This window comes from Pristis pectinata, chromosome 35 (assembly GCF_009764475.1).
Source record: "Pristis pectinata isolate sPriPec2 chromosome 35, sPriPec2.1.pri, whole genome shotgun sequence".
NCBI lineage: Eukaryota > Metazoa > Chordata > Chondrichthyes > Rhinopristiformes > Pristidae > Pristis > Pristis pectinata.
In genome coordinates, this window is record NC_067439.1 from 2,162,240 (window position 1) to 2,183,464 (window position 21,225).

The following is a 21,225-nucleotide window of genomic DNA, read 5'->3' on the forward strand; positions in this document are numbered from 1 at the left end:
TTGAGGAGGTACCCCAATCTTGAAAAATGCATAAATGAAAGAAAAGTGACAGCCAGCTTGTGTATAGTAAGATCCCACAACTATCAATGTGATAATGACCAGATAATCTGAGTGTTGTTGGGGAGGGGACAGTGTTGGCCCCAGGATGCCGAAGAGATCTCCTCTGCTCTTCCTTAACAGTTCATCAAAGGACTTTAAGGTCTCACCAAACAACAGCAGTTCACTCCCTCGGTCCGGCACCAGGCTCTAGGACAGCTTCCATCCCGCTGTTATCAGACTCTTGAACGGATCTCTCATACGCTAAAGATGAACTCTTGATCTCCCAATCAATCTCATTGTGGCCCTTGCACCTTATTGTCTGTCTGCCTGCACTGCACTTTCCCTGTAACTGTGACACTTTATTCTGTATTCTGTTTTTCTCTTTACTACCTCAATGTACTTGTGTACAGACTGATCTGTCTGGATGGCACACAAATGAAAGCTTTTCACTGTATCTCAGCACATGTGACAATAATAACCCAATTACCAGTGTCAGCCCAGGACATCTGTGCTCACCTCCACAGTGGGACTTGAACTCTCAACATCCTGAATCACAGATGTTACCTTGGACATCCAGGGTGAGGTGAGGAGGCCTTTTGGACAAGCTCAGATGTGGTTGGGTTAATGTTCCACTGTCTGACCCAGGGGCAATGACTGTAAAAGGGATTCGAGGGACAGATTTCAGGCAGAGGTTCTAACTGGTAATAAGAATGGTTAACACAACAAATAATTCCCATGGAGTTTCCCAGGAGCTAACAGGAAAGGGGATGGTTCTTGCCTGGATGTTACCCAGATGATGACTCAACCAATTGCTTGAAAAGTTCCGAAAGTAGAGTGGGATTTCCATGATTACGAGCCGAAATAGAAGGAGCCTTGGATGGGGGCTGTTGGCTGTTGATGCTGGGGGAGGGCAGAGACACTGGTTGATGGGACATCAGTACCAGGAGACCATTCATTGGAAATAGACCATTCCCCTCGACTCTATAAATTGCGAACACCCACGGCCACTGGGGGAGATTATCCCAAAGAGTTGCACATCTCTGCTAAAGGAATTACCCCCTTTCCCTTGCCCTAAATCCCCAGCATGGTATTAGATGGGGTACGGCTTGGATGGGGTAGTTCAGTGGTGCAGCTGGTAGACCCGCTGCCTAACGACCCCAGTGATCCAGGTTCGATCCTGACCTCCGTTGCTATCTGTGTGGAGTTTGCATGTTCTCCCTGTGACTGCTTGGATTTTTTCCCCCAGCAGCTCCAGTTTCCTCCCACGTCCCAAAGACATGCAGGTTGGTAGGTTAATTGGCTGCTGTAAATTGCCCCTAATGTGTGGGTGAAGGTAGCATCCGGGGGGAGTTGATGGGAATGTGGGGAGAATAAAATGGGTTTGATGTAGGTTTAGTGTAAATGGGTGGTTGACAGTACAGACTAGAGGGGCTGAAGGGCCTGTTTCTGTGCAGTATCCCTCTATGTGGAAGGGAATAAACATGTGAGAAATGGTTTCAGTATCGGAATGATCTGATTGGAATTCTTTCTAAGATTCCTGTCAAGTGAGGGGTCCCATCTGGGGCTTCTGCTTGGAAACTGCAGATAGCTGGGGATTTTCTGGAGTCACAGTCCAGCTGGGTAAAGTCAAGTTTGGTCTGAAGGAGGAGGAATCAGTTGCAGAAACTACAGGAGAGATGGGCGCCAACTGTGGAATAAAGAGAAACAAGGGTTATTTCCTGTCACTTTAAATGGGACGAGCAACATCTTGATGAGGCACCGAGTAACCAGTTACTGAGCCAAGCCTGGACCCAACTTGTGGGTCACAGTAACTCATTGGGCATCTCTTTCCCAGCCAGGGTGGGCATTGGGATAATCACACTCTCTGGGTGCATAATAGAGGTCAACTGGTGTGAGCCAATCAGCTGCTGTGTTTTAGACTCTCCCTGACTTTGTTCAACATTGGAGCCAATCAACAAAGAGGTCATGTGGATGTAAATGGGCTGGGCTTCTGATTGGTTGTTGCCTGACCAATTTAACCACAGGCTTTGCGAGGTGGGCGGGATCGGGGAAAGGGATGGTGGATGATGGGCAGAGGAAAGGAGCGATGGGAATGGGAGAAGGTGGGTGGGGGGAGGCCAGACAGCTCTGGAGGAACTCGGTGGTTTTCAGGATGCAGCTACTGCACTGTCCCATCCCAGTCGCGATGTTTCTCATCTCCAAGCCCCACACGACAGGCATAGCAACGGACTCTCAGATACAAGTGCTCTGCACCGGTGTCAGTTGAAGTAAATGTTAAGATTATTCTTTGAGGACTTGTTAGTTTGTTTCAGTAACATTAACCTTGAAACTGCCAGATTATGAAGACCCAGCCTGGAGCCTAAGATCTGATGGAGGAGGAAATCTGCCCTCGTTACCCGGACTGACCTGTATGTGACTCCAGACCTACAGTGGGTCACTCAGCTCAGGGTTAGTTAGATATGGAATCCTTCCTACGTCCTGTGACTGGGTCAAAGAATGAACGTCCTTCCTGTGGCTCCCAGTGTTGGGCTCTGTTGTATACCTTGGACACCCCTCCAGCACTCTGGAGCAACATGCGAAGTGCTGGAAGAACTCAGTGGGTCAGGCAGCATCTGTGGAGGGGAATGGACAGTCAACGTTTCTGCTGAGTTCCTCCAGCAATTTTGTGTTGTCCCAGATCCCAGCATCTGCAGGGTCTTGTGTCTCCTTCCAGGGCCCTGACTGGCCCAGGTACAGGTGGGGGAAGTCCTCTTCGTTCCCTCAGCTGCAGGGGTTTGATGGAATGAGTTTGGCCTGGTCCTGGTGCACCTGGATGGTACCACTAACCTGTTCCTAGGTTGAGTCCGCCTATAGGTGGCTCAGTGGCTCAACCGTAGAGCTGCTGCCTGTCAGCACCAGAGACCCCGGTTCAATCCTGACCTCGGGTGCTGTCTGTGTGGAGTTTGCATGTTCTACCTGGTCCCACATCCCAAAGCCATGGGTTGGTGGGTTAATTGGCTGCTGTAAATTGCCCCCGGTGTGTAGGTGAGGGGCAGAATCTGGGGGGAGTTGATGGGAATGTGGGGAGAATAAAAAGAAAGTGGGACTAATGTAGGATTAGTGTGAAAGGGTAGTTGATGGTCAGCACCGACTCGGTGGGCCGAGGGCCTGTCTGTGCTGTATCTCTCGATGGCAGTAGTGAAGCAGAGGAATATTGTGTTGAGCCAGTTGTCCTGAGACAGGCTCTGTTGAATTAGTTGGGTAGGGGGGGGGGGCAGTGTTAACCACACTCGGACTGCGCTGCCTTATAAGGGAAAGCTTCCAGAAGCTGAGCCTTCCCCTCGCCCTGTGACCACTCAAAAAATAACACACTTTTCAGTTTTTTTAAAAGAAATTTTATCCCTGGGGGAGATGTGGAATTTTTCTCTCTCTTTGACGTTCTCCAACCCTGTAACCCCACAACCAACACCAGCTGCTGATCGTACCCTGGAGTCTACGCTCACCACTGGCAGCCGTGCCTTCCCGGGTTCTGGAATCGCACCCCCCCCCCCCCCCTTCACCTCAGACCTCCCCTTTCAACTGCCCTAATACCTCCCAATGTGTGAAATGTCTGTGTGTGTGTGGGGGGGGGGGGGGGGGGGGGTGTGGTGGGGGGAGACTTCCTGGATATACAAATGCATGCTCCAGAATATCTCTCTGTCTGTCTGTCTATCACTGTGTCTGTCTATCACTGTGTCTGTCTGTCTGTCTGTCTCTCTTTCTCTCTCACTGTCTCCCTCTGTGTGTGTGTGTGTGTGTGTGTGTCTCTCTCTCTCTCTCTCTCTGTGTCTCCCCCTCCACACCCCCCCCCCCCCCATCTCTCTGTCCTGTCCCTCCTCCTCTTGTTAGAGGAACAACACCTCACATTCCACCTGGACATCCAGTTCTCAAACTTCCAGTAACCGCTCCCCCCAACTCCTCCCCCCCCCCCCCCCCCCCACCATCTGCCCATCGCCCACACACTCCTCCCACTGGTTCCCCTCCCCACCTCCATGGTCCACCTTCCTCTCGGATCAGATTCCATCACCTTCAGCCCTTTCCACCTACCACTTCCCAGCTTCTGACATCGTTCCCGCTCTCCCACCTCCCCCATCTGCCCATCCCTCCCCTCCTCACCTGGATCCACCTATCACCTGCCAGCTCTTGCTCCATCCCTTCCCCCCATCCTCTTTATTCTGGCTTCTGCCCCTTTCTTTCCAGTCCTGATGAAGGGCCTCGACCTGAGGAGTCGACTGTCCACTGGCCTCCCGCACCTTTGTGTTCCAGACCCCAGCATCTGTGTCGCCACCATGTTTGGGGTATCAGCTTGGGTTTTTGTTCAATGTCCTGGTTTGCCTTGAGCCAATAGTTTTCAGCCTCCGGGTCAGTGATGTATGCCAGCAGGTGCTGGGTAATTACTGTCCTTGCAGGGTAACCCCTGTACAGGGCAGTGTGTCAGCTTCCCTGAACTGTTACTGACACAGTTCTGAGTTAGGTGGCCTTGTGATTGCTCTGTAAAGAAATTCACTGCGGCAGGTTGTGAGGAACGTGGATGCAGGGGGATGGACAAAACACAGGGACGAATCTGCATGATTTCCGAGTTAAATCCTAACTAAACTGATTCTTGGAGCCATGCAATTTTGAAAGCAAACAGCGAAGAATTTTCTCTGTAACTGCTGCTGGGAGTTGTGTATGAGCCTGACGCGCTTGATGGCCGTGTTAATGAGTCTGTTGTAACTGATGATGTAATTAACAGTGACTGCAACACATTAGACAGGCACCTGGGGAGACCTTGGGGGCATTTTAACCGAGGTATCTCAGCACTGCTGAGGGACCTTCTTCACCACCTGGGCTTGGTGTGGGCAGCTGCCTTTCCATATAATGGCTGTTGAATATACATTGCATCAGATTTCCCCGCATCCACCTCACTCTGTAATTAAGAGGTGTGTGTGTGTGAAAACACACGTGTGTGCACAAGCACATACTTGAGTGTGAGCATACAAATGTGGGCATGCATGCAGACGTGTGTGTGTATGCACACATGCTTGTGTGCACATGTGAATGTGTGTGCACCTGAGCACACACCTGAGTGAGTTCATGTGCACAACTATGTGTTTGTGAGTCTTTTCTCTCTTGCTGCTTTCCTCCCCTCCCCTCCCCTCCCCTGGAGGGTTGTTCTCCCCCGCTTAGTGAACCCAACCGACAGAAGGATGTGTTGAAGCCCTCTGGCCCATGCACTGAGTTTGCTGCGCACGTTGAGGTGGGTCTGGGTCTGTGACGTAGGCTTGGTTTAGCCAGAAGCTGCAGGGCTGCAGACGCCCATCGAGAAGAGACCCAGACAGGTCTGTGAGGGCCTCTTGATTTATCATTTATCCATACCATTTTCTTCAGTTCTTTTGAGCCATTCAGCTGGAGAGAGGCAGTGGGTTTAAGGAAACCATGCTGGAGATTTCTCTCAAACTTGGCTGCAATCGGAAGGGGTAACCCTCAACTGTGCCCTGGGTCCAACAGTTCTTCGATCTAAACTTTCTTGTCCACCTTTGTCACATTATTTCCATGTGCTCTCTCTCTCTCGCTCTCTCTTACCTCTTCCAGCCCTATTCGTGCCCATGATCTCCGGGTTCCAGTTCTGCTCCCTTCATCGTCTCTGGGTGTAGTCTCCCTGTCACTGGCAGCCGTGCCTTCAGTTGCCTGGGCCCACAGCTCTGTAACTCCCTTCCTGAACTCTCCACCTCTCCCTCAGTAAATAAAAGGTCCACTCTGTCCTCAAGACTGCAGCTTTGTAACACTTTATTTATTGATATAGATCAGTCAAACTTCACTTGAAGTTTCACCTCCTCAAAGACTCCCTCTTTGAGCTTCGGGTCTAATCTCCCTGTGGCTCAAAGTTGGTTTTTGTTTGATGCTTGTGTGAAGTTCCCTGGGGTTCTTGCCCACGTTGAAGCCACTGAACAAATAGAAGGTGTTGTCTGAATCATGGATTCCCTGGATCACTGCCTTACAGCTCCAGAGACCCGGGCTCGATCCTGACCTCTGGCGCTGTCGGTGTGGAGTTTGCACGTTCTATCTGACCGTGTGGGTGTCCCCAAGTGCTCTGGTTTCTGCCCATGTCCTAAAAATGTGCTGGTAAGTTGATTGGCTGTTGTTAATGACCCCTCGAGTAGGTAATTGGCAAAAGAGTGAAAAGAAAGTTGAGGGGCACGTGACAGAGAATGGGACTGAGGGGATTCCTCTGCTGGGGGCTGTCATTGGACCTGATGGGCCGAACATTCTCCTGTGTTGTAGTAAGTTAGTAAACTGCACTGCAAAGGGGTGGAGGAACCACGAACTCACGAGAGATATCTCTTTACAAGATTCTTTTAGATGAGAGGCAATGGTTTGGCTTGTACAGAGGCAGTTCTACATTGACAGGGTCCTACACCCTTCCCAAGGGGGAATTCAGGAGAACCTTCCCGTGGACGCCAGGGTAAACATGGATCTCATTCCCATCAAGGACAAGCTGGGATAAACACAGGAGGGAGGAACAGGGGAAGATGTATAGGAAGGGCAGAATCACCAGCACAGTGCGGGAAGACCAGGAATGGCCGGTGTCTGAGTCCGGAACGTACAACACGGGACGTGTTGCTGTTCCCCTGCATGTAGCCGATGGCCTGTATTTCAGTCCCTGTACAGCACTAAGTCCTTCCTGTAACCCTATCGTTAATGAAGCACTCTGTGAATACACTATGTGATTATTGAGAGTTACCTGATCAGTCATTCATCAAGTCCGAGGGACTCGATGACAAATTTATTCACAAGTTGTTAAACCTGCAGAGAATGGAGTTTGGTGCAATATTTGGACTTTGTCTAGACACATGTCTAACTCTGAGACTAATGGTGAATTTATTGGTTTGTAGTTGTATTCACAGTTTTAACAAAAGCTTTGACTTGATCTTTTCGGAGTAGATTTCTTTATTTGCTTATGACATCAAAAGAGGCCGTTTGGCCCATCAAGTCTGTGCCAGCTCACAGATCAATCCCACTCCCGCTGATTTTCCCTGTAACCTATTCTCCCCACATTCCAATCACCTCCCACCCCAGATTCTACCCCCCACCCACACACTGGGGGCAATTTACAAAGTCCAATTAACTCACCGACCTGCACATCCTTGGGATGTGGAAGGAAACCGGAGCATCCGGGGAAAACCCACACAAGAAACAGGGAGAAAGTGCAAACTCCACGCAGACAGCACCCGAGGTCAGGATTGAACCGGGGTCACTGGAGCCAGTGTGCCGGCTTGATTTGGTCAGTTGTTCTAAGTCCCACCGCACCACGTGCTGGCAGTGGGGAGTGGACAATCCCGGGGCCCTTCCCCTTCACCCGCTGAACGAAATCCAGCCCGGAATCCAGAGTTGTGTTCGGAGCAGACGAGCATCTCCTTCACGGGATTGATTCAGGGTTGTCCCAGCCCCCCATTGGTCGCGTTGGAGCCAGTTTTATCACCGATGAGCTCGAGCCTGTGTGACGGAGCCGGGAAGCCCCAGTGTTTCTGAAGCAGAGAAACGACCGTGGCCTTCCCCAGCCTCGGCAGCACAAAGTGTTTCACACTCAGTGCTGCGATAAAGGGAGCACTGTGGTGACCAACGTGCACAGCAGGCTCCCACAAACCTCAGCCAATCCATGCACAGCAGGCTCCCACAAACAGCCAATCCATGCACAGCAGGCTCCCACAAACCTCGATCATAAATGGCAGACAACTCATGCACAGCAAGCTCCCACAAACCTCAACTGATCTGTGCAGAGCAAGATCCCACGAATCTCGATCATAAATGGCAGTCAAGTAATGCACAGCAATCTCCCACAAACCTCAGTGATGAGGTTTTGTTTTGGTGATGTTGTTGAGGGGTACATATTGGCCTCAGGAGAGCCCAATGCTCCCACTTCTCTCCCCCCGACCCACTCTTCTCCAAATGTGTGTATCCAGAATGGGTGGGGCTTTGGTTCAACTTCTCATCTGAAGGAGCCCACCTGTCACGTTAGTTCTTCGGGTTTGGAGACGGAGGACCTTGGAGGGAGTGGGACAGACCTCCAGCTGTCCCAGTTCACAACTCATTGCCTCCATTACTGTTCGGTGGGACCGGCGCTGACGAACTCCTTCTCTTCCCTCAGGTCCCCTCCGCTGTGACGAGCTCAACATGCCTGAAGGAGCACAGAGCGCCAGTGGAAACCAAGTCTGCAACCGAGGTCAGTGCTCAGTGAGCCCCACAGTCAGTTCGTTGACTGTTGGGAGGGGCGGTGGGGAGGGAGCGGTGCCCTGTTGGGAGGGGCGGTGGGGAGGGAGTGGTGCCCCGTTGGAGGGGCATTGCTGTGGGATTGCTGCACTGTTGAATGGACTGTATTGAGGTTTTGCTGTCTGTCCAATTGGATGGCTGCCCACCATCAGTTCCCCACCCCTAAACCCATCACCCACACCGTAAACCCAAGACCTACCCAAAAACCCAACCCCATTCCATAGACCACCCCATAGACCCAATCCCCACTCCACCACCACTAACCCAACCACCAACCTTATCCCTGAAGCCCGAACCCCAACCCCATGGCACTTTAGAATATAAAGGTCGGGAGGTTGTTTGGACGATGCTTGGAGAACTGAGTGCAATTCTGGGCACCTCACTGGAGGGAAGTGGCTGTGCTGGGGAGGTTGCAGAGGACGTTCACCAGGATGTTGCCTGGATTGGTGGCCTTTACTTATGGGAGGGGGGGCGTGCTCTCCTGAGGAGGTGTGTTGGCTGGGGGGTCCGTTCCTCCAGGAAGTGAAACCGTTCTCCACCACGAGAAAAATGTATTTGTTTGACAAAGCTAGGAGGAGCAAGAGTAGGCTGATCCATCCTGGGCAGCTACTTCTCCTCCTGTGTGCCGATCATTGGCCTTTATTGCAGGAGGGTTGGCGTTTAGGAATTGGAGGAATTGTTGCAGTTGTACAGGGTGTTGGTGAGGCCACACCTGGCGTTCTGTGCACAGATTTGGTCCCCTTATTTGGAAAGGACACACTGACATTGGAGGCAGGTCCAAGAGGGATTCACCAGGATAATTCCGATCGTGAGTGGCTGAACGAATTAGATATGTATCCTCTGGAGTTTAGAAGAGTGTGGGTGATCATATTGGAATATATCGGGGGGCTCTGCTGAGGAGGTGTTGCTTCCATCAGTGGGAGAGTGACCCAGTTACAAGGTCAGGGGGCAGTCGTTTAACACTGAGGTGTGTAGGAACTCCTCACAGAGGGGGGTGAATCTTTGGAAGTCACTACCCTGGAGAGTTGTCAAAGTGGAGTTTATTGTCATCTGCACAAGTCCATGTGTGCACAGTTGCAATGAAAAACTTACCCGCAGCAGCATCACAGGCACAGAGCATCAGATAAGCAGCATTCACAAGAAAAACAAACACAATTTTTACAAGAAAGAACACAATTAGAACAGGAAAAAAACAGTCCATTTAGTGCAAAGTGATCAGAGTGGTCCCAGTGTTGCTCTACTGAGGCAGTGATGAGGGTTGTGCTGGTAGACTCAAGAACTGAATGGTTGAAGGGAAGTAGCTGTTCTTGAACCTGGTGGTGTGGGACTTCAGGCTTCTGTACCTCCTGCCCGCTGGGAGCTGCAAGAAGATGGCATGGCCCGGATGGTGGGGATCTTTGGATGATGGATGTTGCCTTTTTGAGGCAATGCCTCCTGTAGATGCTACCGATGGTGGGGAGGAGTGTGCCTGTGATGTATTGGGCAGAGTCCACTACTCTCTGTAGCTTCTTACGTTCTTGCCCATTCGAATTGCCATCCCAGATCACAATGCATCCAGTCAGGATACTTTTAACAGTACATCTGTAGAAGTTTATTTGAGTGCAGGCCAGATCAGTGGGGGTGTTTAAAGAGGAAGAAGATATCTTTTTGAAAGATTGGGGAATTGTGGGCTGTGGGGAATAGGCACAGAAGAAGAGCTGAGACCTGTGGCAGGTCAGGCACGATCATAGTGAATGGTGGAGCAGGCTTGAAGGGCCGACTGGCCTTCTCTTGCAACTGTTTCTGTGTGTTCTAGTTCCCCATAGCCCTCAGTTCCTCAACCTTTCACAAAAAATAGAGGAATGTGGGCCAAATGCGGGCAAATGGTACTAGCTTAGATGGGCATCTTGGTCAGCATGGATGAGTTGGGCCGAAGGGCCTGTTTCCGTGCTGTATGACTCGATATCTACCTCCTCTTTAAATACCCGCAATGATCCAGCCTCCACAACCCTCCCCGGCAGAGAATTCCAGAGATTCACTACCCCCTGAGAGGAGTGTGCTGGCAGGAGGCTACTTGAAAGGTGCTTGTGCCTTGGAGAAAGGAAGGAGAGTGAACTGAGCTAAAATACTCTCAATATTATTTATAATTTGGCCTTGGAACCTCGGTCTCAGTGGGATTATTGTGATGAAATCCTACCGCAGTTTACCAGTCTCATAGTTCAGTTATATTGTTCCCAATAAATTCTGTGATTAACTGCAATTGACAAGAATTAGCTGGTAACCAATAACGTCTGGCAATCGAATTCCACACGCCCCTCTTAGTTCGCAGTGATTCGGCCACTTTCCAACAAACTCATGGGTTTCAGTGAAATTTTAATTGGAAGTGGAATGCATTGCCAAAGCAAAGCAGCAAGGAGCATATTAGAGGGCGGACAGACTCTGACATTGCAGCTCCTGGTTTGCTCCTTGGGACCTGGGGGGGGAGATTTCTTTCTCTGATTCTTGTTGCCCCCCCCCCCCCCCACTTCCAGGATGGAGACTCTGGTCTAAACAGGGGATGATGAGGTTACAGAAGGAATTATTTCTGTAACTGGCAGCCCTGTTTAACAATAGCTCCTCAACGTCCCTTTGTGAGAGAATTGCATTGAATTTTGGAGATCCACCATTCAGTGAGGTCCCTGCTGATCCAATCCACAACACCCCCCCCCCCCCCCCCCCAACTGAACCCAGCCTATCCCTCCATTCCTCAAGCTTCCAAAAATCTGCAAAGCTTGACTTGCATTTCTATAGCACCTTTCACATCCCCTTCAGGATCCACTTGGATTGTAGCTGTGAAGTGTGTCTGAACTTTGAAAGAATCTCATTGGCTGGAAGTAGTTGGGGACCTTGCACTATGAAAGGGGATTGAGGGCTGCAATGGTGGAGCCTCCGACAATTCCAAAAAATGTCAACTCTCCGAGTTATTAGACCACGGAAACAGGCTGCACAAATCCTTACCGCCTTCCCTATCACCGTCTCATCTTATTCCTTTCTCACTCGTGCTTGGCTACGCCTTTGTGAATTTTGTTTTGATTTATTCGAGGGACGTAGGCTTCACTGTAACCCCTCCCTCCTCACTGTGTTCGTGAAGCTTACGGTGGTGTTGGCTGTCACCGATGCAGCAGATGTTCAGGAGGTAGTGAAGAGGTGGTTCTAGATCACAGCCAAGAGTCTTTACTAAACACTAGCTTCCAGATTCCTCACACTTCTGATATATGAGGCCATTCAGCCCATCGATCTATGTCAGCCTTCAGGTCAATCCCATCAGTCTCATTCTGCTGTTACCTATTTCTCACTCGTCCATTAAGTGCCTCTCCCACCCTCAGGTTCTGCCCCTCACCGACACTAGTCATTTACAGCGGCCAATTAATATTCCAACCTGTACAATTTTGGGATGTGGGAGGAAACCGGAGCACCTGGGGGAAGCCCACGGGGTCACAGGGAGAACGTGCAAACTCCACACACAGCACCCGAGGTCAGGAAGGAGTCAAGTGGCTCCACCAGCTGAACCACTTGCTGTGTGTAGGGCTAACGATATCCTAATGTTATCTCACAGGATGGAAAATGATAACCTCTGGTGTTGTGGTGGCCTGGCAGCGTTTCTCTGTATTAGGCAGGGCCGTCAGTGCTGAGAAACGGCCTCTTCTGTAGTATTACCATTCGACAGCCCCCTGCCAGGTAGAATCTGAATGTATTGGTTGTCACTTGTACCGAGGTACAGTGGAAAAACTTGTCTTGCACACTGATCGTACAGGTCAATTCATTACACAGTGCAGTTACATTGAGTTAGTACAGAGTGCATTGAGGTAGTACAGGTAAAAACAATAACAGTACTGAGTAAAGTGTCACAGCTACAGCGAAAGTGCAGTGCAATAAGGTACAAGGTCACAACAAGGTAGATCGTGATGTCAGAGTCCATCTCATTGTATAAGGGAACAGTTCAATAGTCTTATCACTGTGGAGTAGAAGCTGTCCTTAAGCCTGGTGGTACGTGCCCTCAGGCTCCTGTATCTTCTACCCGCAGGGAGAGGAGAGAATAACTCGGGTGGGTGGGGGCTTTGATTATGCCGGCTGCTATGCTAATGTTAACTTGTGTTCGTCATTTTCAAAACACAGAAGCAGGGGAAGGCCATTCTGTCCTTGAGATTGTTTTGCGCTTTAATGATGTAATTGGTATAATTCCATTTCTACTGGTTCTATAATGTTATTAAGCTGGAAAGAACACAAAGAAGATTCATGAGAATGTTGCTGGGACTCGAGGGCCTGAGTTATAGGGAGAGGTTGGGCAGGCTAGGACTTTATTCCTTGGAGCGTAGGAGACTGAGAGGTGACCTTATAGAGGTGTATAAAATCATGAGGGGTATAGACAGAGTGAGTGCACACAGTCTTTTTCTCAGGGAAAGGGACAGAAACTAGAGGGCATAGGTTGAAGGTGAGAGGGGAAAGATTTAAAAGTGATCTGAGGGGCAACTTCTTCACACAGAGGGTGGTGGGTGTATGGAATGAGCTGCCAGAGGAAGTGGTTGGGGCAGTTACATTGACAACATTTAAAAGGTACTTGGACGGGTACATGGATAGGAAAGGTTCAGAGGGATACAAGCCAATGTGGGCAAATGGGACCAGCTTAGATGAGCACCTTATAAGATAAGATTTCTTTATTAGTCACATGTACATCGAACACACATCTTTTGCGTAGAGTGTTCTGGGGGCAGCCCGCAAGTGTCGCCACGCTTCCAGCACCAACATAGCATGCCCACAACTTCCTAACCCGTACATCTTTGGAATGTGGAGGAAACTGGAGCACCCGGAGGAAACCCACGCAGACACGGGGAGAACGTACAAACTCCTTACAGAAAGCGGCTGAAATTGAACCAGGGTCTCTGGCGCTGTAAAGTGTTACGCTAACCGCTACATGGACTGGTTGGGCTGAAGGACCTGTCTCCGTGCTGTATGATTCTATAACGCTATAACCAGCAGCAAGATTACATCCAATGCGGTTTTGTAATTTCTGGTTGACGCCCCCCCCGAGAACGTTTGTTGAGGTAGGTGCAGGGGGGAGGGGAAAAGGTTTCCAGATACCCCCCCTCCCTTGGTGAAGAAGGGAATTCCAACACCCCGGACACCAGTGCAAACAGTTTCTCCTGATCCACACTGGCAAATCCTTTCCTTTGTCTGAATGGCTTCAACCTGATCCCTCTCAATCACTGCTTGCATTAGGACAGGTCTAAATCATCCCTTTCCCAAGGAGTTAAAACACCCTTCAGTAATAATGTGGAACGGTACGAAACCCTCTTTGACAAGTTCTTGGGCCTTTCAATTCTACAACTGGAAGAACTTGCTAATTGAAGTGATATACAAAGCAAACACCATAATGCATGTGTATAAACTAAGTTACAGCTTGTCTTTTAGATTCCTGACCCAGCGTGGAGTCATTGGCATCACTGAGAGAGGTGGCGTAGAAATGGAGTTCATGTGACCACCCATTTACACACGTCCTCTGCTGATCCCATTTTATTCTCCCCACTTTCCCATCTATTCCCCCCAGATTCTACCCCTCACCTACACACTAGGGGCAATTTACAGTGGCCAATTAACCCATCCACCCCGCACATGTTTGGGAATGTGGGATGAAACCGGAGTACCCGGGGGAAACCCAGGCAGTCGCAGGGAGAATGTGCAAACTCCACACAGACAGCGCCGGAGGTTGGGATCGAACCGGGGTCTCAACCAGCTGTGCCACTGTGCCGCCCACATGAGGGAAAGAAGTCAGCCAATGACGTGGCAACTGAGAGATAAAAGTGCTTAACTTTACATTGGTGGCCTCAGTACTAGAGCCAGCACTCTGTCTGCAACTGGGCTCTCATCTTCCTGAGCTGGTGGCCCGAGGCTTTTCTGGTTAAACTCCATGCTGGTCGGCATAGACACAATGGGCTGAAGGGCCTGTTTCAGCGCTGGATGTCTCTATGAAAGGCCCATTGGATTGGGTTTTCCATGAGTTCAATCACTCTGTAATGTGGTTTGGTGTCAACCATGGAATTGGGAAGGTTGAAAACAGCCGAGACCGCAGTGCGGCACTAAGGGAGTGCCGCCCTCCCAGACCAAGTCAACTGCAAATTCAAGAACCCACCCCCCTTTAGGTGAATATAAAATATCCCACCGTACTATAATGAGGGAGACCAGTGGCCGTCACTTCCCTGACCCTCTTCCCCAAGCATTGCCGATATTTATCCCTCAAGCGACGTCATAAAAATGCACCACCTGGGATTTTCCAATGTGAGTTTCACCTTTGCTGAGTCAGGACTTGGTGCAAGATTTGGAGCGGGTGCTTTGAAAAGTGAGTCTCTGTGGTTGGGAGTTTCACCTCGCAGGAGTCTAACGTTTGCAAATTGTTAATAGTTGATTGGCTGATTAACAGCAGCCAATAGAAAGAAGAGAGGGTCAAGGGGAGTGGCCATTTTTAGAGTGGACCAGTGTCAGAGTGGGGGACTGAGGCTTTGGCGAGAGGAGGCGGAGGCTAAGCTAAGTCTCTGGTAAGTTTCTTTCTTTCTTTTATTTTTCCTTTAGTGCCAGGCTAGAGTAGTGAGAGTGGCTCCTGGGCCAGCGGTGTGTTCATCTTGTGAGATGTGGGAGTTCTGGGAGACCTCCAGTCTCCCTGATAGCTACATCTGCACGAGGTGCAGCCAGCTGCAGCTCCTTACAGACAGTGTTTGGGAACTGGAGCTGCAGCTGGATGACCTTCGGCTCCTACGGGGGAACAAGAAGTACTTAGATAAGAGCTACAGGGAGGCAGTCACTCCAAAGCTGCAGGAGGCAGGTAGCTGGGTGACTGTCAGGAGGAGGCAGGTAGCTGGGTGACTGTCAGGAGGAGGATGGAGAATGGGCAGGTAGTGCAGAGTTACCCCTCAATAACAGGTACACCGCTTTGGATACTGTTGGGGGAAACAACCTACCAGGGGAAAGCTGCAGTGACCAGGTCTCTGGCACTGAGCCTGGTCGTGTGGCTCAGAAGGGAAGGGGGAGAAGAGGACGGCGGTAGTGATAGGGGATTCCATAGTAAGGAGGGCAGACAGGAGATCCTGCGGGCGTGAAAGACACTCCCGGATGGTATGTTGCCTCCCTGGTGCCAGGGTCAGGGACGTCTCGGATTGGGTCCACGGCATTCTGACGGGGGAGGGTGAACAGCCAGAGGCCATGGTACATATTGGTACCAATGATGTGGTAGGAAAAAAGATGAGGTCCTGAAGAGGGAATATAGGGAGTTAGGTAGGAAGCTGAAAAGCAGGACCTCAAGGGCAGTAATCTCTGGATTGTTGCCTGTGCCACATGCCAGTGAGGGTAAGAATAGGATGATTTGGCAGATGAATGTGTGGCTGAGGAGTTGGTGCAGGGGGCAGGGTTTCAGATTTGTTGATCATTGGGATCTCTTCTGGGGAAGGTATGACCTGTATAAATGGGATGGGTTACACCTGAACTGGAGGGGGACCAATATTTTTGCAGGCAGGTTTGCTGGAACTGTTGGGGAGGGTTTAAACTAGTTTAACGGGGGATGGGAACCCGAATGATAGGTCAAAGGTTGGTGCATTTAGTGTACAAGTAGATGCAGAATGTAGAAAGTCTGTGATGAAGGATAGGCAGTTGAAAGGGCAAAATTGCAGTCAGTTGGATGGAGTGAAATGTATCTACTTTAATGTAAAGGTGATGAACTTAGAGCATGGGTAAGTACAGGGAACTACGACGTTGTGGCCATTACAGAGACTTGGCTGTCACAAGGGTAGGAATGGCTGCTGGATATTCCGGGGTTTAGATGTTTCAAAAGGGACAGGAATGGAGGTAAAAGAGGTGGGGGAGCGGCATTGCTGATCAGGGACAGTGTCATTTTATTCCTGTAGCAAGGGAGGACGTCCTGGAGGGATCGTCCTCTGAGTCAGTGTGGGTAGAAATCAGAAACAGGAAGGGAGTGATCACTCTATTGGGAGTATTCTACAGACCCCCCAATAGCAGCAGAGACACTGAGGAACAGATCGGGGGTCAGATTTTGGAGAGGTGCAAAAATAACAGGGTTGTCGTCATGGGTGATTTCAACTTCCCTAATATTGATTGGCACCTCTGTAGTGTAAAGGGGATAGATGGGGCAGAGTTTGTTCGGTGTGTCCAGGAAAGATTCCTGACACAGTATGTGGACAGGCTGACTAGAGGAGAGGCCATACTGGACCTGGTACTCAGTGGGAGAGTATTTTGGAGACAGTGACCATAACTCCTTGACCTTTACCATAGCTTTGGAGAGGGATAGGAGCAGATGATATGGGAAAGTATTTGATTGGGGAGGAGGCATTATGATGCAATTAGGTAGGAAGTTGGGAGCGTAAACTGGGAACAGATGTTCTTAGGGAAATGCACAATGGAAATGCGGAGGTTGTTTCAGGAGTACTTGCACGGGGTTCTGGATATGTTTGTCCCGTTGAGGCAGGGTAAGGATGGTAGAGTGAAGGAACCGTGATTGACAAGAGATGTAGGACAAGGAAGAAAGAAGCTAACCTGAGGTTTAGAAAGCAAGGATCTGGAGAGTAGCCAGGAGGGAGCTTAAGAATGGACTTAGGAGAGCTAGAAGGAGGCATGAGAAATCCTTGGCGAGTGGGTTCAAGGAAAACCCCAAGGCGTTCTACACGTATGTGAAGAATAGGAGGATGACTAGAGTGAGGGTAGGACCGATCAGGGATAAAAGAGGAAACATGTGCCTGGAGTCGGAAGAGGTAGGGGAGGTCCTTAATGAATACTTTGCTTCAGTGTTCACCAGAGAGAGAGACCTTGATGTTTGTGAGGATGGCGTACGACAGACTGATGCACTATGGCATGTCAACGTGAGGAAAGAGGATGTGCTGGAACTTTTGAAAAACATTAGGATAGATAAGTCACCGGGGTCGGACGGGATATATTCAAGGTTATTACGGGAAGCAAGGGAAGAGATTGCTGCGCCTTTGGCAACAATCTTTATGTCCTCACTGGCCACAGGAGCAGTGCCAGGTGATTGGAGGGTGGCAAATGTTGTTCCTTTGTTCAAAAAAGGGAGTAGGGATAACCCTGGGAATTACAGACCAGTGAGTCTTACTTCAGTGGTGGGAAAATTACTGGAGAAAATTCTTAGAGACAGGATTTTGGGCATTTCGAGAAGCATAGGCTGATTAGGGACAGTCAGCATGGCTTTGTGAGGGGCAGGTTGTGCCTCACGAGCCTGACTGAATTCTTTGAGGATGTGACAAAGCACATTGATGAAGGTAGAGCAGTGGATGTGGTGTACATGGAAATCAGGAGGCATGAGATCCAGGGAAACTTGGCTGTGTGGATTCAGAATTGGCTCGCCCATAGAAGACAGAGGGTGGTTGTAGATGGAGAGTATTCTGCCTGGAGGTCGATGACCAGTGGTGTCCTGTAGGGATCTGTTCTGGGATCCCTGTTCTTTGTGATTTTTTTTATATAAGTGACGGATGAGGATATTTAAGGGTGAGTTAGTAAGTTTGCAGATGACACGAAGGTTGGTGGTGTAGTGGATAGTGCAGAAGGTTGCTGTAGGTTACAATGGGACATTGATAGGATGCAGAGCTGGGCTGATGGAGTTCAACCCAGTACAGTGTGAAGTGATACCCTTTGGAAGATCGAATTTGAAGGCAGAATACAAGGTTAATGGCAGGACTCTTAGCAGTGTGGAGGAACAGAGGGATCTTGGGGTCCACGTCCATAGATCCCTCAAGGTTGCCGCTCAGGTTGATAGGGTTGTTAAGAAGGCATAGGGTGTGTTGGCCTTCATTAGTCAGGGTACTGAGTTCAAGAGTCGCGAGGTAATGTTGCAGCTCTATAAAACCCTGGTTAGACCACACTTGGAGTATTGTGTTCAGTTCTGGTTGTCTCATTATAGGAAGGATGTGGAAGCTTTAGAGAGGGTGCAGAGGAGATTTACCAGGATGCTGCCTGGATTGGAGAGCATGTCTTATGAGGATAGGTTGAGCGAGCTAGGACTTTTCTCTTTGGAGAGAAGGAAAATGAGAGGTGACTTAATAGAGGTGTACAAGATGATAAGAGGCATAGATCGAATGGACAGTCAGAGATTTTTTCCCAGGGCTGAAATGGCTAACGTGATGGGGCATAATTTTAAGGTGATTGGTGGAAGGTACAGGGGAGATGCCAGAGGTTAGTTTTTTTACACAGAGGGTGGTGGGTGCGTGGAACGCACTGCCGGCAGAGGTGGTGGAGGCAGATACATTAGGGACATTTAAGAGACTCTTAGATGTATGAATGATAGAAAAATGGGAGGCTATGTGAGGGGGAAGGGTTAGATAGATCTTAAGAGCAGAATAAAATGTTGGCACAACATCGTGGGCCGAAGGGCCTGTACTGTGCTGTAATGTTTTACTTCAACGTCCCACTGTGGGATCTTGCTGTGCGTGAGTTGGTTTCGTGGACCATGAAGGTGGAGGTTGGGGAATCAGAACCTCTCTGTAACACCAGCCTGTGATCCAGCACCAGAAGCTGGGAGAGGTCTCTCCTCTGTCATCACACTGGGTGTCGGACGGATGGAGGGAGGGGCGTGAGGGGCTGGAGTGTGAATCCCATTCGCCACTTGCCAGTTACCCCGAATGGCCCTGCACCCCAACACTGGAGGACGACAGGTGTGGATTGCTCCGTCACCCCTCCATCAGGACTGGGGGCACCGAGAGATAGACAGAGGTTTGCCCCCTTACAGTTGTTGAGCGAGGAGGTCCACTCCCCAACTTGTGACGTTATTGTGTCTGGTGATGGCAGAGAGAGGTGAGGTGAGACTTGGTCGTGAGTTATTGTGATCCAGAATATGTTACCTGAACAGCAGAGAATGTCAGTTCAACAAGAGCAAGAATCGAACAGCAGGAGGGGCTCAGCACCGAGTCTTCAGGTCAACCAGAACCTCATGAGGAAAGTGGATAAGTTCTCACGGAGTAAACGTGTGCAAGGAAGCACTCGTCAGGTCCGGCCGCATCGTGGGAAGAGAGACAGAGTTAATGTTTCAGTTTGGAGACCCTTCCTTAGATCTGGGCAGAAGCTGTGGGAGGGGATGTCTCAGATCAGGTGAATGAATCCACTCATGGAACAGATAACCTTGTCTCCATTGTCACTCTGGTTTTACCCATTCCCTGCACCCCCCCCCCCCCCCACCATCCCTGCAGCTCTCTCCTCCCCAGTTCTCTCCAAGGGGGTGGGGGTAAAGGGGCTTGTTGGAGAGCCAGCACAGGGGGATGGGCCGAGTGGCCTGTCCTAGTGATTCCTTTGGAACTATAACGCAATGGGGAGACCACCTGATCCGTGAAGCCTTCACAGAAAGATATAATGCTCCTATATTGCATTCCCATAACTGGGATTGATGCCCAGATGTTAACCTGGTTACAGAGTTAAGCTCTAATGTTGTGGCCAATCGCCAGGTTAGTCCGACAGCTGGTGAAGCAGACAAAATATAACATCGCGTGCTGTTGTGTCTCTTCCTGCTCGGATAAGCCTTCCTGCTCTAGATATCTCCTCTACTGTCCCTCCCCCAACGAGCTCAAGCCTGTGTGACGGAGCCGGGAAGCCCCAGTGTTTCTGAAGCAGAGAAACAACCATGGCCTTCCCCAGCCTCGGCAGCACAAAGTGTTTTACACTCGGTGCTGCAATAAAGGGAGCGTTGTGGTGACCAATGTGCACAGCAAGCTCCCACAAACCTCGATCGTAAATGGCAGACAACCCATGCACAGCAAGCTCCCACAAACCTCAGCCAATCCATGCACATCAAAATCCCACAATCCTCCATCGTAAGTGGCAGCCAATCTGTGCACAGAAAGCTCACATAGACCTCAATGGTGAGGTTTTGTTTTGGTGATGTTGAGGGGGTACATATTGGCCTCAGGACACAGAATAGAGTCCAATGCTCCCACTTCCCTCCCCCCCCGCCCCACTCTTCTTCAGATAGTGGCAGTGGGGTGTTGTGGGTGGGTGGGGGTTTGGTGTAACATCTCATCTGCAAGACCCCACTTGTCTAAGGACAAGCGAAATGTCTTTGGGATGTGAGGCCAAGGGAATGGACGGGCTATTCACCGCTGTCAGCTGTTGTACCACACAACTGGACCACAGCTGATAGGCTGGAACCCTGCAGATCCCACTGGGGTCCACATTCCATGATAACATTTCCATCAGCAGTTATGGGGTAAACACTGCAGACGTTGTAAGTCTGACACAAAAGCAGGAGATTACTCAGCGGGCCAGGCAGAGTCTGTGGAGAGAGCATAAGGGTTCACGTTTCAAATTGATGATTGTCCATCAGAAAGTAAGAAAAGGACAAGAATATTTAGCTCTTTAATCATGTCCCAGTATCCAGCTAGTTAGTTGGAGGACAGTAGGCCACTCAGTCCCTCGAGACTGGTCTGATTATAACCAATTCACACTCCCATCCATCCCCCGCTTAACCAGAATCTCAAAACCTCTGTCTTAAAAATATTCACAGACTGTTTCGACCGCCCTTTGAAGAACAAAGGCTCACGACCATCTGAAAACCAAAATATTCTGTCTCAGTTCTGCCTTAGATGAGTGATTCCTCATTTATAGAGTGACCCCTACTTCTACGTTCTCTCACAAGAGGCAACACCCTCTCCATATCCACCTTGTCCAGAGCCCTCGGGCTCTTGTACGTTTCAATCAATTCGCCTCTCGCTCTGCATTTACAAACCTACACCCAGTGTTTCCTCATTAGATGACCTGTCCATTTCAGGTATGGGTCTGATAAACCACCTGAACTGGAAGTACCTAAACCGTTACTCTCTCTGTAAATGCTGCCTGACCTGCTGAGTATTTCCTGCATTGTCTGTTTTAGTTGAAAATACATCTGTCTTGGTCTGTCTATTTCCA

The 21,225-nt window shown here is 49.9% G+C and overlaps 1 protein-coding gene across 4 annotated transcripts in view; it reads left to right on the forward strand.

The window, feature by feature from the left end:
* The window catches only part of plekhg2 (pleckstrin homology domain containing, family G (with RhoGef domain) member 2), a 130,230-nt gene that overhangs the window by 21,948 nt on the left and 87,057 nt on the right, over window positions 1-21,225 (forward strand). For all 4 annotated transcript variants that reach the window (XM_052044330.1, XM_052044329.1, XM_052044331.1 and 1 more), the window contains exon 2: window positions 8,186-8,260. In XM_052044330.1, coding sequence (XP_051900290.1) covers window positions 8,212-8,260 — 49 coding nt within the window. In that variant the 5' untranslated portion in view covers window positions 8,186-8,211. The remainder of the gene's footprint in view (window positions 1-8,185; window positions 8,261-21,225) is intronic.